General features: G+C 39.7%; 2 protein-coding genes across 2 annotated transcripts; both read left to right on the top strand.

Moving 5' to 3' along the window:
• Positions 1 to 1,292: 1,292 nt before the first annotated feature.
• Positions 1,293 to 6,123, top strand: rpl21 (ribosomal protein L21). Its single transcript, XM_084049158.1, has 6 exons — positions 1,293 to 1,352; positions 2,083 to 2,161; positions 2,256 to 2,317; positions 3,794 to 3,906; positions 4,764 to 4,914; positions 6,001 to 6,123. Exons 2-6 carry the CDS (start codon positions 2,095 to 2,097, stop codon positions 6,088 to 6,090), a joined length of 483 nt encoding a protein of 160 aa, XP_083905284.1. The 5' UTR covers positions 1,293 to 1,352; positions 2,083 to 2,094; the 3' UTR covers positions 6,091 to 6,123.
• Positions 6,124 to 11,880: 5,757 nt separating this feature from the next.
• Positions 11,881 to 15,668, top strand: gtf3ab (general transcription factor IIIA, b; the record flags this gene model as incomplete). The annotated part of the gene is made up of 8 exons (XM_084048767.1): positions 11,881 to 11,997; positions 12,475 to 12,569; positions 12,734 to 12,830; positions 12,964 to 13,052; positions 13,655 to 13,665; positions 13,894 to 14,126; positions 14,903 to 14,956; positions 15,663 to 15,668. 8 exons carry the CDS (start codon positions 11,881 to 11,883, stop codon positions 15,666 to 15,668), a joined length of 702 nt encoding a protein of 233 aa, XP_083904893.1.
• Between the last annotated feature and the right edge of the window lie 281 nt (positions 15,669 to 15,949).

The following is a 15,949-nucleotide window of genomic DNA, read 5'->3' on the forward strand; positions in this document are numbered from 1 at the left end:
AGTAAAAAGTTCAAAAGTATTGGTATAAAAATGTACTTAAAATACCGAAAGTAGAAAGTACTCATTATGCAGAATGTAACATTTCACAAGTTTTCAAATGTATAAAATTTATAAAAAATCTTAGATCGGCCATTTTCAAATAGCCGAAAGTGGGTAATGTATGTTTTGTAATAATATCAAAATCTTCAAAGTAGGCCTAACTAGTAACTAAAGTTTTCAAATAATTGTAGTGTAGTAAAAAGTACAATATTTGCCTGAATTGCCTCTGAGATGTAGTGGAGTAGAAGTAAAAGTACTGAAATTGACAGGCTACACTAGGTCTACACACGTCTGATTGTTCGTGACGTCACTGGTCTATCCTTGGTGTCTTTATGATCCATCCAGAGCTGGCAGTTCTGCTGCAATGATTTGATGAAACCCAGTTATGCATTAATCTACAGGCAGCCTAGTATTAAATACTACTGTCTGACTGTAGCTTGATACAATAATATGGTTAAATTAAGTACATCAGGCTAAAGAAAGAGGCCTTTGCTAGCAGAGATGTATTCGTATCCCCGTTGTAATTATGGAAGTCGATTTAGGATTTATAGAATCCCAAAAGTTTTAGCTAGCTAATGTGATTTTACTGTGTCCGCAGTGCATACAAATAAACCAATGTATAACGAAAGCAACTAACAACTAAATACAATTAATGTACACTCAGTGGTGTAATGTAACTAAGTATATTTACTCAAGTACTGTACTTCAGTACAATTTTGAGGTACTTTTACTTTACTGGAGTATTTCCTAATTTCAGTACTTTTACTTCTACTCCACTACATCTCAGAGGCAAATATTGTACTTTTACTCCACTACAATTATTTGAAAACTTTAGTTACTGGTTACTTTGTAGATTATTATTATTGCAAAATGTGTACATTATTACCAATTCAGTCCTATTTAAAATGTGCAGATCTACAAGTTCACAACACAGACGCGTTGTGAGCTTGTAGATCTGTGAATTTCAATAGATTCTTTACATTTTATACATTTGAAAACTTTTGAAATGGGGCATTCTGCATAATGAGTACTTCGTACTTTTGGTACTTTACTTTTAAGTACATTTTGATACCAATACTTTTTTTTTAAATTCCGAGCTTTTACTTGTAACAGACTTTGTATTTTTACATTGCAATATTGATACTTTTACTTAATAAGTAAAACATGTGAGTACTAGTCTTCCATCACTGCAGGAAACACTCATTTAACTCAGGCACTATCGCGGTCTGCCTGGATGCTAGGTTTACAAGGCGGAGCCTGGGGTCCCGCGCTCTCTCTTTCCGCCGTACACGCCATCTTGTAAGCGAACAGGGGTAAGATGTGGCCCGTGTTTAAACATCTTTTTCACCTTATTTTACCATAATATTCTAACCTAAATGCACCGATAAAACACTTCTATTATAAGTTCTCCCCATAGTGGTGTAATTAACCTCTCGGCGGCTCTAAAAGAGACATAATGCCGGTAGAAGTGGTCGGGAGCCGCATCGTGTTGGTTTCACATGTGGGCCTAGCGAGCTAATCCAAGAAGACAACACAAGCTACATTTATATCTGACAACCTCATATTTAAACATTGGCTTTGCAACTCGCACACATTTAATGGGAATCTAATGAGTCGATTCTGCACCGCTTATTGTCTATGATGTCGTTAATGTATTACCTTACGTGTCATTATTTATTATCATTGTAAGCAACGTGCATGTGTCATTATTACTGCCACCACCACCGAATGGCGTTATTTCATTTAAACTATACATGGAAGGAATATTTACATTGTAATCGTGGCTATATTTTTGTCCCATTAGTGTATTCGATTAGATTGACCTATATTTTGATGTTGGACTACTAAAAGAGGGCATATTGACTATTTTTTGCGATGAATAGAATACACAGGACCCCAAAGGAAACAAGCCGTAGGCTTTCCTGGGGTTATCCGTTTAGCATCCTTTTGTATGAATCTGTACCTCTGTGCCCCCCCCCTGCAAACTGTTAATACATTATTCAATCAATCATGTGAAATGACCTGGCATGTGTTCTTCCTCAGTGATCAGGCATCATGACTAACACCAGAGGCAAGAGGAGGGGGACCCGGTACATGTTTGCAAGGAAGTTCCGCAAACATGGTGAGTCTTCTTTATAACTACTAAAAGAATAACATGATTTTGTATAGGTTTCACATAACATTGGGTAGTAACTAAGGTTAAATATCTCTTACAGGCCCAATTCCTCTGTCCACATACATGCGCATCTACAAGAAGGGTGATATCGTTGACATCAAGGTAAGACTGACTAATGGCAGTGATGTTAGTTTTTATGTAATTGGTCTTGGATGTGTTGTGTGGTCATTAGAAAAGTCCCATCTGACTGTATTTGATGACATTAAAGTAATTAATATTGCACGGACAGCTTGGGTTTTCCCCTTTTCTGCAAGAAAGTGTCATGAACAATTTGAGCAACTCTGCCAATTAACTTAACCAAGTTCTTTAAGTATTCTGATTATGCTGTTCTTTTGAATTAACACCTGCTTTACCTACGGATGCTCATTTTCGCCTGTGTGAGCAGACAAAACTAAAGCATTTTTTTGGGGGGAGCTTCCGTATTACATCACTCCGTCCTGCATATGCAATTTTGAAATCGATGATATGCAGGACGTTGAGTGATGTAAAATGAGCACTCCCTAAAACATTTTTTATTACATGCCATGTAATGCAGGGGTAAAACGCAGGAAAAGAACACCTGGAAGAATTCATCGCTTAGTGCAGTTTATTGACAGCAAGTTGCTAATAACACAGCAGTGGGTTGTTGTGAACCAAAGCTTGCAGAGATAAAAGAATAACCTTTCATCAAATACAATCAATAACCTTTCATCAAATACAATCAGAACTTTTACATCTCACAAAGAGGGCTGTCAATGGAATTGAATATAATAGAAATACTTTGATAATCCCAGAGGGGAAATTAAGAAAGTATTTCTAAATTTAAAGAATTCCCATAGACTTGAAGATTATACGTACCCAGAGTCTCTTGCGGCTAGTGCAATGAGTCTGTGTTAAAACTTATTTACCAGAAATCTCTGCATTCCACTGTTATTATTACTGACTATTTGATGAACATGATGTATATCATGCTCGAGTAAATGAAGCCCCAATAACATTCCTGAGTTCTACTACAGTCCTTCATTATGTTTGTTATCCATCAAAACCTTACACGATATATTTTTAAGTCATCCAATTGCAAGTCAAAACCTAGTGTACTAACGTGATATGCAATGTTCTAAAATGTTCTTGAAAAATCTTGAATGTCAAGCAAACTTCAGTGCTGCTGTAAACGGTGGAGTTTGGTAAGCCGCCTGCTACATAAAGGTCTTTTCAGATAATGTTAGTTAATGACGCACCTAGTAATTAATGTTGAGGTGAGCAGGCAGGGAGTGAGATGCAGGCAACAAGCGATCCCATTCACGATTGTCTCATCATCATGCAACCTCGGCACACGCTCATGAGTTGAATTGTCTTGAACTTTGTGATGTTGAGGGAACAGACGGTTTAATGGGTTAATACGGATAGTGAGTTTACTGCTACGTCCTTTCTGACTTACAGGAGACGCAGACACATATCTAACTTCCCTGTATAGTGTGTGTATATATCTGACTTGGCAAATCATGATGTGCTTATTTCATTTGTAGGCTCTATGTTGAGCTCAAGATAGTAGAAGAGATTAAATGGGTACACTGACATTTTGCTGTTTTGTCTCTCCAGGCCACCGGTACCATTCAAAAGGGGATGCCTCACAAGTGCTACCACGGCAAAACAGGACGTGTTTACAATGTAACCCAACATGCTCTGGGTGTCATTGTCAACAAGCAGATCAAGTAAGTAGAACATTTCTTTAGATTTCTGTGTTGTATATTGGTGCTTGCATATAGCTAACATTTGATTGACATTTGGATTAGAACCCCCATCTTCACTTTGCCGCCAGGGCTGTCTATGTCCTCCAGTGGTCATTCTTGTGGGGCAGAGCATCTGTCCTTAAGTACTCCAGCCTAACTGATGTTGGAACTGGGGTTGCAATGAGGATACACTTCGAGTGACAATACTTAAAAAACTGCAATAATAAACACAAGATTTCAGGAAATGCCATTTCATTCAATAGGCTCTATGCAGAGCAGCCACATTGGGAATGAATTGGGCCCCTCCCTTACTTCCTTTACAGGTGTTACCAATAATACTAATTAAGGCTCTGTTCCATTTAGTGTGGCATAGTGGTTGTCTTATTTTCAAGGACCCCCATAACTCTGAGAGTGTACAAATGGAACCAAATGGACCCTTACGGGTCCATTTGGTTCCATTTGTACACTCTCAGAGTTACACATCCACCATAAGGGGCCATTTGGGAACCGAAATGGAGTGTTTCTAGTGAGCCAACATGCACGATATCATTACCCTGTCCAGAATGGGTCACTGGTAACACCTGTGAAGGAAGTAAGAAGAGGCCCAATTTCTTTCCAATATGGCTGCTGTGCATAGAGCCTATTTCATTTTGAACATCACTGAAGATGTGTCCAGATTAGGCATCAGTAGATGTATGTACACAGCAATAACATCCCACATCGATGCAGTTGAACCACCATCTTCCTGGAGATCACAGCATTTACAAAGACAGAATGTTAGTTCTCCGTTTTTCTGCTTGTGGGATTTTGTGAGCTAATTTGATTTCTCCATCCTGCAGGGGCAAGATCCTGGCCAAGAGGATTAATGTGCGCATTGAGCATGTGAAGCACTCAAAGAGCAGAGACAGCTTCCTGCAGCGTGTGAAGACAAACGAGAAGAGAAAGCTCGATGCCAAGCAGGACGGTACCTGGGTGGAACTGAAGCGTCAGGTAGGACGGAATGCCAGGATGTTGTTTGGTTTAGCCTTTGTTCTCCAAGTAGCATGAGGAAGCTGTCGCTCATTCTCACTTGAAGGATGGGAGACATAGAAACCAGAGCACTTTTGTCACATGAACTTGATTAACTTGGAGATACATTTCTATCATCTATTACTCTGTCTTTGAGCACATGCCACAAAAAGAAGGATTTGAATGTAAAGTATTTGGGGGGGAAAAAAACAATGTTGGAGATAAGGGCTGTCAATGAATATTCCATATTCAAACCGACAGTTTGAATGTTAAAATTAAAGGTTTGAATTAAAAAATCCAGAATTCTTGCGACACTCGTGGCCCCTGTAACCTTGCACAGCAGCTGCCCTAGATGGAGAACACAGCCATCTGTCTTGACACCGCAAGCTACAGCTTCAAGTTGCACCCCTCCGTTGCTGTCCACAGTCGCAGACTAAATCAGGGATGCACCGATGGCAACATTTTTGGCCAGTCCAGACCATTATAGTATTAAAGTACATTATTAAATGAGGCTACAGAATAAAATATAAAGTAGAATTATTCATATTTGACCTCAATAAAGCCTGTTTATCAGCACTAATCACAGAGTAAAATTGGAGAGGTCTGCGGTCCTTAAGTTTTATATACTGTAGTGTAGCACCTTTGTAAAGTATTGATAATGCCAGCACTTGTCTTGCATTTGCTATACATGAATGCTGATATATAAGTGTTTATGTTTTTGTTGGTTCTGGGAATCTAATGTCATGGGATTAACTATGTTCATTGCCTTAAATCCCTTGTTTTTGTATACCCTGTAGTTTCAAGGCACCCCGACTATAAGACTTAAGGCTATACATTGATGCACAACCCTTTCAACTTCAAATGTTGTTAGAGAAAAGTATTTCAAATTGGAAAAAGTCAGTCATTTTCGTCAAGCAAAAGTATTGGCACATTGATGTATAGGTTTGCATTAAAGAGGTTTGCAATTTAAGGACCCCATGAGTCTGATGCACTTGATGATATTTATGACATCACTGGTTGGTGTCTTTATTCTTGTGTTTAATCACGCTCTCTCCATCTTCTCTACAGCCCGAGGCGCCTCGTGAGGCACGCTTTGTCACAACCAAGAATAATGTGCCCCAGGTGCTGGAGCCCATTCCCTACGAGTTTATGGCTTAAACTGCTGGCTAAAATAAAATTGTTTGTACACAACCCTCTGCTTTGTTCTGTGTTGTTGATTCCCAGTCTATCATTGAGTTCATGGGATAATCTGCAGGCTAAAATGTTCCTGTGTCTTCATAAGTCTAAATCTCAGTAATTTCTTCAGTTAACAAGTTACTTAACATTATGGTAATTAACTAATTCATTTTAATAAGCATATTACATGGTTATTTTCCTCCTGGTCACTAAGTAAAATAGCTTTCTATTGCACTAATAAACTGAATAGTCCATCTTCAACAACCATACCACATAGTATGTTGCCTAGGATAGAGCAGGGGTCTGGGGGGGGTGGTGCTGCCAAATCTTTGTGTGATAGAGCAGGGGTCTGGGCGGGGTGGTGCTGCCAAATCTTTGTGTGATAGGGACTTCTTTTTCTTAAATTAAGAACCACTTGAACCCTTCCATCCCTATTGTGGGAGAAACATTCGCTGAAAATAACAGATCTACAAACTCAGTGTGTCTTGACAGCTATTTTCGGTGAGAGGTATGCTGTGCAGGGGGAAAAAAAGCAGACCAAGGAAGTTAAACTATTGAGGGTGTAAGTCATTAAATGTCTAAAAACACATTTAACATAAATCTAATACATAGTGGGGGTCCCTGCTTCATCTCTCAGCTAAGGGGTCCTTGGCCTGAAAAACGTAGACCCCTGGGATAGAGAACACTGGCCCTGAAATGGAGCACTCATTAGGTGTGAGATATATTATGTACTACATTTGCTGTACTATTAACTGGTGCAGTAGCAGTGTGTAGGTCTTAGGTATACCCACATGGTACAGTGCTACATTTTCTGTACTGTAGTTGAAGTAGATGGCATACAATGGGATGTATATTACTACAAAATCTAAAACTGACTGGTGTTCGCCAGAACACATTTTTGGGGCTGAGAAGTGGACTCCTGCAGTGCGAATTAGTGTCCAGTAGAGGTCAGTATTCACCATGATTAAGTCCCTCATTCTGGTCAAATGTGCTCTCAGGTTCAATGAACTGAACGGATCACCCTCGGAGTTTTTCTGGTTGTCTTTTATGGATGCATCTGTGTTCAAGAATCATCAATTACTGGGTCTCAGTGGGAACCATATAGACATTTCTGTTAATACTGTTTTATAAATGTTCTATTGTAAGCAACATTTCCTCCAAATGGAAATATTTGTTCACTTATTTGATTAGCCATAGGCAGTGTGTTGTGTATGTAAAGATCTTGGTGTGTGTGTGTGTGTGTGTGTGTGTGTGTGTGTGTGTGTGTGGGGGGACCACCCCTATGCTATCTTGACATTTGCTGTTTAATCAGTGGAGGCTGAATGGCTGACTGGGTATGTGACAAATAGGTTATCTCATCCCACCTCGGTACTTTACCCAATATTTACACCAATTAGGACCGGTTTACAGAGATAGCAGCAGCAGCTGGGAGAATGAAGCTCTGTGTGTGCGTGTGTGGGGGGGCGGCAGTGTGTTTCATAGTGAGGATTCTATATGCATTAAAGAATCTTGTACACTATCTAAAGCATATTTAGGGAACATAATCCAACCACACCACAAAATGATTTCTTTCCACAGGTCAAAAAGTTGTAACCAGAAAGGCGCAAGCTTCAGTGGTACCCCTCAACATTTCTATATCCCTAGGCCTAAAGGTCAGGGAATTTAGACACAGGCCTTATCAGGACAGAGTAATAAGTACCCAACAACCCAAATAGATAATACTAGGAAACTCAGAAACCAAAATTCAGTGCAATCAATCAACAGGTACTTGACAACCAAAGCCTTTGTTATTGATTAGTATTGGTTGAATCTAGGTTGTAGTATTTAGATAAGCGGTGCTGGGAGTTGGTTGACTATTTGTCCACATTCCTGCAACTTTCATGGTGAATTAATTAATTAATTAATTAATTAATTAATATAATTTAGTATATCATAATTCATCTTGTATAGTAATGTAATTTGAAGCATGTGAATTGAGACAAGGCTATTTTATGTTTCACCTGTTTTGCAAAATCTGTTGACTCATATGTTAATATCACTGCATCTGAACTGACCTTATCACAATGGAATCTGATACCACTACACTACAAGTGATGGAAGAAGTACTCACAAGTAAAAGTATCAATACCCTATTGTAGAAATAGTCTGTTACAAGTACAAGTTTGGTATTCAAAATCGACCTGACTAGTACTTAGTTACTTTCCACCACTGACTACAATACTGGTATATAAAAAAATACTGACTGCCTATAAAGCCACAGTTATTAGGTGTGAGATATATTATGTACTACATTTGCTGTACTATTAACTGTGTGTGTGTGTGTGTGTGTGTGTGTGTGTGTGTGTGTGTGTGTGTGTGTGTGTGTGTGTGTGTGTGTGTGTGTGTGTGTGTGTGTGTGTGTGTGTGTGTGTGTGTGTGTGTGTGTGTGTGTGTGTGTGTGTGTGTGTGAGAGAGAGAGAGAGAGAGTGAGCCTGGACGCATGCGCATGTGTTCTCACAGATAGGCCCTCAGTGTGTAGCTGACTCATGGAAGTTACTGATTGAAGGAGGAAAAAGTAAACAGTAGAGAGAGAGAGAGAGAGAGAGAGAGAGAGAGAGAGAGAGAGAGAGAGAGAGAGAGAGAGAGAGAGCGCGCACGGGGAGAGCAAAAGGCAGCAGGGGGACAGAGCATGTGGATGAAAGCTGTGGAGAACTATGTTCTCCTTAATCACACATGTTTGACACACACAGATTGAGTCTGTCAGCTCACCTAGCAGCCCAGAGCAGCCATATCGACCATGTATGTTACATATTAACCACGCACGCACACAAAACGTACACCCCCCTAATTCAAATGAGTTGTACGGAAATGTTTCATTTTGTGATAGGCAGACAGAAAAATGTATCTCTCTTTATTTGCCTCACATTCTTTAGCAACTCAAAACCATGTTCCCTGTATATCAGTGGTTCTCAAAGGTTTTCATGTCAAGGACCCCAAAAGGTTTTGTGCCAGGAAGGTACAGAGAATATTTGTGTTGTTCTTTTTTTAAAAATTATTATTCAATTTGTGTGTGTTTTTTCTTGCAAAAATAGCCACTTTACAAATAAAAACGTTCAAAAGTAGCAGATCTACAAGCTTACAATGATATGATATAAGAATAAAATAGAGTTAACATTTTTCAATTGTTCCTAATTGGTCTGGGGACACCCTGGTACCCCTCCAGGGACGCCTAGGGGTCTCCGGACCCCACTTGAGAACCACAGTTTTACACTCCCCCTCCATCTGTGATGCTCTTTACTGTATAAATATATCTCTTTCACACAACCCTTTCCTCTCTGACATAAAGACAGAATGGTAAAAAATAGTAATATTTGCGACTGTGATGCAAGAGTGGGTGTGATCACACATTTCCACATGATGAGTGTATGTGTGTATGGGATAGGCTTTGACAAAGGCACAAGGAAATCCCATCCCAGGCCAAACACCGTGTATCTATGTGGGTGATAGGTGGAGTCTGGAGTGTGCTGGTTAGTGCTTATCAATGGGGACCCTGGCCACAAATATCTGTGCATGTATGTAAAATGTGTATGTATGTATGTAAAATATGTCTGTCTGTCTGTCTGTCTGTCTGTCTGTCTGTCTGTCTGTCTGTCTGTCTTTATATGTAAATACTGTATATATTTAGATATAAATTGATACACCGCCAGCCACTATTGATCCAGTACCTGACTCCAGGGGACCGGATAGGGAGGGGATGAGACTGATAACCATGTCCACTGACCCAGCTCTGGTCACCTAAAGCGTGGGAGGGCACTGAGGTAACGCCCTTAAGGTTCTCAATAGCACACTCATTCACACAAGTCAGTCAAAGGTTTCACATGAGATCATGGCACAGGGCACAGAGGGTAATCTCTCATGTTTAGATAGGTAGATAGTGTTGTTGGATTGTCAGCGGCCCTTTTTGCTATTGAATACCCAATTTCACCTGCATCTTTCTCTCTCTTTTTGTTTTGCATGTTTTACTTATTTGATAATTCATTATTATAAAAGCAGTTCAAGTGACTTAAAGCTGTATTATGTGACTTTTTGTGAATAAAATGTAATTTTGTCCAATCTGTATGGTAGACTATGTTTATACACAATAACAATTGGATTCTCCCTGCTCTTCTATTGAGACGTTTAGATCTTGTGTCTGGTTTGACACAACCTTTGACACCATGCCGTTTCTGGTTTGAAACAAAGTTTGACCTTAAGGTCCAAATAAAATTTCTCCATTGAGCAAGTAGGTAGGCTCTATTAGCAGTGGTAAAAATGTCAGCACTTGCGCAAGAGACCCGGGTTTGAAATCTGGGATGGAACAGGAAAGTTACATAATGTAGTTTTAATGCTTTCATTTGGATTTATTGTTCACATACAGTATTACGCCAGATTTGCAAGCCTACCAGTCAGAGTGGTGGATTCAGTCTAAGGTTTGTGGGCTAAAAAGTGTCGCTAGTCTGAAGACTAATCGACAGACAATAAATGACAATAATAAATCATACCTATCTGAAAACAATACTGGAAGGTTGATAAGATTGCGATTAGAGCTATAAATTCTCTCTGTGTGTGATTACTGTAGTAGACAGACAGTCGCCTCTTTCTCTCAAGTACAAACACACACATGCACGCACGCACGCACGCACGCACGCACGCACTCACACACACACACACACACACACACACACACACACACACACACACACACACACACACACACACACACACACACACACACACACACACACACACACACACTATTAATAGATCAGCAGATTGGAGACAGATTGGAGCTGCATGGAGCCTGTATGATAAAGCCAGTATCAATCATTAATTGCAGGATCAATAGGGAAAAAATGTGGATCTGTTCACATGTAATCATTTTACTCAGAGAGCCAAATCATTTATCTTCAGGAATGTGGCATTATACCTGTTTCTGATGAAGTCATAAGCCACCTTAATGGTGGTGGTGCTCTACCTTTACAACACTCACGAAGATTGAGAAACCTAGGTCACAAGACAGAATAGGAAACGTTAGATTTTGAAGAATCAAGTTTGCTATTAAAACTATCCTGCAATTAAGGAATATTTGCCATACAGCACAATCAGTGGTGTAAAGTAACTAAGTACATTCACTTAAGTAATTGTACTTAAGCACAATTTTGAGGTAGTTGTACTTTACTTGAGTATTTCCAATTTCCAATACTTTTACTTCTACTCCACTACATCTCGGATCCAAATATTGTACTTTTACTCCACTATAATTATTTGAAAACTTTAGTTATACTAGTTACTTTGTAGATTTTGATTATTATTACAAAACATACATCAACCCCTTCAGTCCTATTTCAACTTTGGCTATTTGAAAATAGCTGATCTACAAGCTCACAATGTGCATTGTGAGCTTGTAGATCTGCTATTTTCAAAAGATTTTTATATTTGAAAACATATGAAATGGGACCTGCTGCATAATGAGTACTTTCTACATTTTGATACCAATACATTTGTACTTTTACTCTGACTTTTACTTGTAACAGAGTACTTCTTTAGTTAAGTAAAACATTTGAGTACTTTTTCTACCACTGAGTAGAATAAGAGAGCACGATTTGTAGAGACAAGACACCCCTTTTCTTGTTCTCAATTGGTATCTTCCTCAACCTTAAATCAGATGCAGGTGAGTACCTGCTGGTTGGTCAAGTTGTCCTCCTGTCCTTGAGATTGATTGATTGTAGCTACTGCACATCTGAAGTCTGCTAGATGGGGGAATGTTTGCCAACAAGTCAAAATACTTATGTTTGCAATTTTTCCGATTGCAAAGCAAAGTTTAGTAAGTCCTGGAAGCTAGATGCTCATCTTTGCAAACATACAGGGCTGGTAAGTAGTAGAAGTGACATGCATCTGAATGATCTGATGCCAGGTCTGGAATGTACATCTCTGCTTATTTCATTAAAGGCACTGTAAGTGATATTTAAGTAAGTGTTAAATAGCTCTCTAGTCCCATAGTAATAACAGCCCCCCCCCTCTCTAGCTCTTTAATAAACAGAAAATACATTTTCAGGTCGGGATACCAATTTCATCCAGTCAGAAGAAAGATCTCATACAGGAATTGGATTACTATCAAATTAAAGCTGATACATGGTTACTCTCTCCTGATTGGAGAGACCTCTATAGAGCTTTACCTTTAAAAAAAAAGGGTTTGAACCAAAGAATATCACTTGCAGCACTTTTTATATGAAGTCTTTGTATATTACAGTATATATTTAACTGGATGTGATTTGTTAATCAATGTCCCAAGCAATGTTATGCAAATGTTTTCGAATGCCTAAATGTCACATATTTCTCAAACTCAAGAGACCATTCTCCTGTGAGAATTGTCAAAAAAGCTTCTGTACCCAGTATCAACTTACCAGACATGAGCTGAGCCACAGTGGTGAGAAATCGCACAAGTAAGCAATCGCACCTTTCCATGAAGCCTAATTTATTTGTTGTACGACTGTGTATAAATTAGGCCTCAATACGTCACTGTCATTAAAAGCATAAGACTGCTTATTTTTATTCTGTTTCTTCATGCTGGCGTTCCTCCCCTCTGTCCATCTGTCGCTGTCTGTAGGTGTTTGGCTGAAGGATGCTCTGAGGTCTTTGCAACCCATTCCAGCATGAAGAAACACATGGCTGGGGTACATCAGCACCAGAGAAAGCGCTATGAGGTACACTATTTTTAGTTTAGAACATGGATATGTACCTACCTTTGAATGAATCTAGTTTTTTTTTGTGCAGTTATACATTACTGTGAGGGTTGCACTGATTTGCTGAGTGGTTGTATACATGCATTTTAAACAGTGTGACCATCTGGGCTGTGGGAAGTATTTCAACAAGAAGTACAAACTGACTGCCCATAAGGCTGAGCACGATCAGACTCAGCCATTCTCGTGAGTAGAAGTATACAAATAATGCAATGGAGTACTGAACATTTTGTAACTTGCATCATTTAACTATGAGCTTGAATCCTTCTATACAGTTGTACCTTCAAAGGTTGCCTGAAGGCGTTCTCTTCTGTGTGCAAATTGAGGCGTCACCAGAAAGTACACAAAGGTTGGTGTTTTTTGTCTTAAGTTGCTTTTAGTTGAAGTTTTTTTTTTAAACTAGATTTTCAGGCTGCTGCACGGCCTTCAAATCTAGTCTTTTCAAGATCAGAGCAATTGGTCACCGAGTTATGGCCTTTGAAGTGTTCCACACTGCTGTAACACTACTGCCTCATGTGTGCAATGGTGTGACTATTCTCATGGTAGACCCCTGAAGTGTTTTTGCCAAGTTTGGTGTAGATTGGAGCAACGGTGTGCCTAGCAAGTCCAGATATTACGTGACGTCCACTGTCGGTCCAACCAATTTTATATAGTATAGGATGAGTGTAAGAGCAGCAGTGGCACTCTGGGAATCATTAGATCCCTGGTCAGATCCTTTGCTCCAGGCTTCGTGTCAAAGTGCTGAGCAATACACCCCTAACTGCAACCCTGTGTGCTCACATGATCAGCACGCTCCTGGGTAAAATGCAGAAATATAATTCCTTCAGTAAATACTTACTTACTTATATATGTGGGCTTCCATTCTAGGTTATGCATGTGAAGAGGCAGGCTGTGACTTCCAGGGAAAGACATGGACAGAGTTGCAGAATCACAGAAAGGAACACGCAAGTATGAATACATTGAACTAACACCTTACACCAGTTATATTATTACATGTCATCAATGCATTTAACCGTTTTGTGCTCAGTCAAGTTGCAGTGTTCCAACTGCAAAAAGCTGTTTGTCAATGCCTGGTTCTTGGATCAGCATCAACTGAACGTTCACTCTGGAGAAAAAAGGGTGTTCCCATGCCCCAATGAAGGGTGTGAGAAGTTCTTCACCAGCCGCTTCAACTTGGCGAGTCATGTACTGGGAGATCATGAATGCAAGAAGCCCTTCAGCTGTGCTTATTCTGGTTGTGGGAAGAGCTTCACTATGAAGGTAAAACTCATCCGAACAATGCACACTTCATAGTACTCGGATGAAATGGTAGGATTATCCTAGCCGCAAGCAAATTGGATGATATCTGCATCTAAGTTACAACACATCCAAGTTGACAGTTCATTCATGAAACAGAAAAGTCATATCTGATTGTATTAAACAAGGATAAACTCACCAATATTGCACCTGTACGGACAGCTTGGGTTATCCGTTGTTTCTGTCAAGTGTTTGTTTAAAACAAAATCCACTGACATGTTATGAGCGACTTTCTGATGCAGCCATTATTTTTCTTTGTGTTCGAGTTTGGAAGCACTTGTTTTAAATCACTCAACGTCCTGCATATGTGCAATTTCTAAACGGGTGGTACGCAGGACGTTGTGTGATTTACAATGAGCTCTTCCCAACACAAAATCATGGCTTCACGAAGTTTATTGACAAAGTTCCTCATAACATGACAACGGTGGATTAAAAAAATTGTCTTGACAGAGACGAGGAGGATAATCCAAGCTGTCCATAGAGGTGCACTATTAGTGATGGGACTTTTCTGTTTCATGAATGGGCTGTCAATGGAGGGTGCAACTTGGCTGCAGATGACATTTAACTTGCTTGCGGCTAGGATTACCCCCAAATCATGGACAAGATTGAATAAATGACATGAGATGTGTCATTAAATAATGTCTTCTGTTAAAGCTGACATTTCAACTTGATTAAGCTTTGATCGGCTTTACTTGTTCGAGATTACTGCTGGTTGACTTGGGTTTTTCTCTTCTCATTAGGAGAGTCTGTGGCGACATGGAGTGGTGCATGATCCTTTGAAGAGAAAGATAGAGGTACAATGGCTCCTTTTTCAAAATTATATGGTTTTCCAACTTGTATATGGAATTTTCTGCTGCCTTTCTAGAAACTGTGTCCCAAGAAGAACCAGCCATGGCGTAAGGAAGTCGGCATATTGGCTGCTAGGCTACACAACACAAACTTAATGGATACAGACCCATGATGCTGCACAACCACCACAGCCAAACTATGGGGTTTCTAGAAGAGTGGAACCAGCATACTTTTTGTTTTCCGTTCAGCTACACCTTTTTGTTCATCACGTTATGAAATAAACCCTTCATTAATGCAACACTTTTTAACCCGCATCAGTCTTGTTTTTCCCGCCTGAATTGTCTCATGTTAAACCAACTGTAGCAGGATGTAAATCTACACTTGAATTCCATAAGTATTGCAGCTTACTGACACTAATCCTTTTGAAGGAAATCTTTATTAAACAACACACATTCACACACATGTATAAAACTCCAGCTGAGTTGACGGCTGGTCGTCATGGTGATGAGGCCTAAGGGCATTTGAGCCCTGAGGGTGCGGCAGGTTTCTAATAAGGCCTGGGGTTTATTCAACTGGACACAACATTCTTGTAAATAAAAAATCTTCACTAGAAAGTGATTTACGACTGATTATCCTACTTGGCAAAGGACCATAGACTGTTCAAATGGTATGTGTTTGTATTAACTTAATGTTGCGTCCAACTGAATACAGCCCTAGAGTCTACAACAGCCCGGTGAGGTGATAACAGCCCACATACTAGTCTGCTACAGTTACAGTACCATTTTCCCCCACATGGGAGCAAAGACAACATGACCATATGAACACAGCAGTGTGAGTGCAGTCTTGAGTGATGTGGCACAATCTAAGAAACATTTCCTGCTTGGTCATCACAACAGGCTCAGCCCAGTAGGGTCCTTCTGGCTTTACAACAGTTCTGAATGGTGAAATTTGGTCCTGGCTAAAACCCGGTATGGAGTGATTTAGCATGTACCAGTTCA

This window comes from Gymnoscopelus microlampas (assembly GCF_963454915.1).
Source record: "Gymnoscopelus microlampas genome assembly, chromosome: 22".
In the NCBI taxonomy this organism is placed as follows: Eukaryota; Metazoa; Chordata; class Actinopteri; order Myctophiformes; family Myctophidae; genus Gymnoscopelus; species Gymnoscopelus microlampas.

Bases quoted from the DNA above. Each gene is read 5' to 3' on its own strand.
- rpl21 (XM_084049158.1), top strand. From the start codon at position 2,095: ATGACTAACACCAGAGGCAAGAGGAGGGGGACCCGGTACATGTTTGCA. The intron at 2,318-3,793 runs GTAAGACTGACT...TTGTCTCTCCAG, and splicing joins GTGATATCGTTGACATCAAG to GCCACCGGTACCATTCAAAA. The intron at 4,915-6,000 runs GTAGGACGGAAT...TCTTCTCTACAG, and splicing joins GGGTGGAACTGAAGCGTCAG to CCCGAGGCGCCTCGTGAGGC.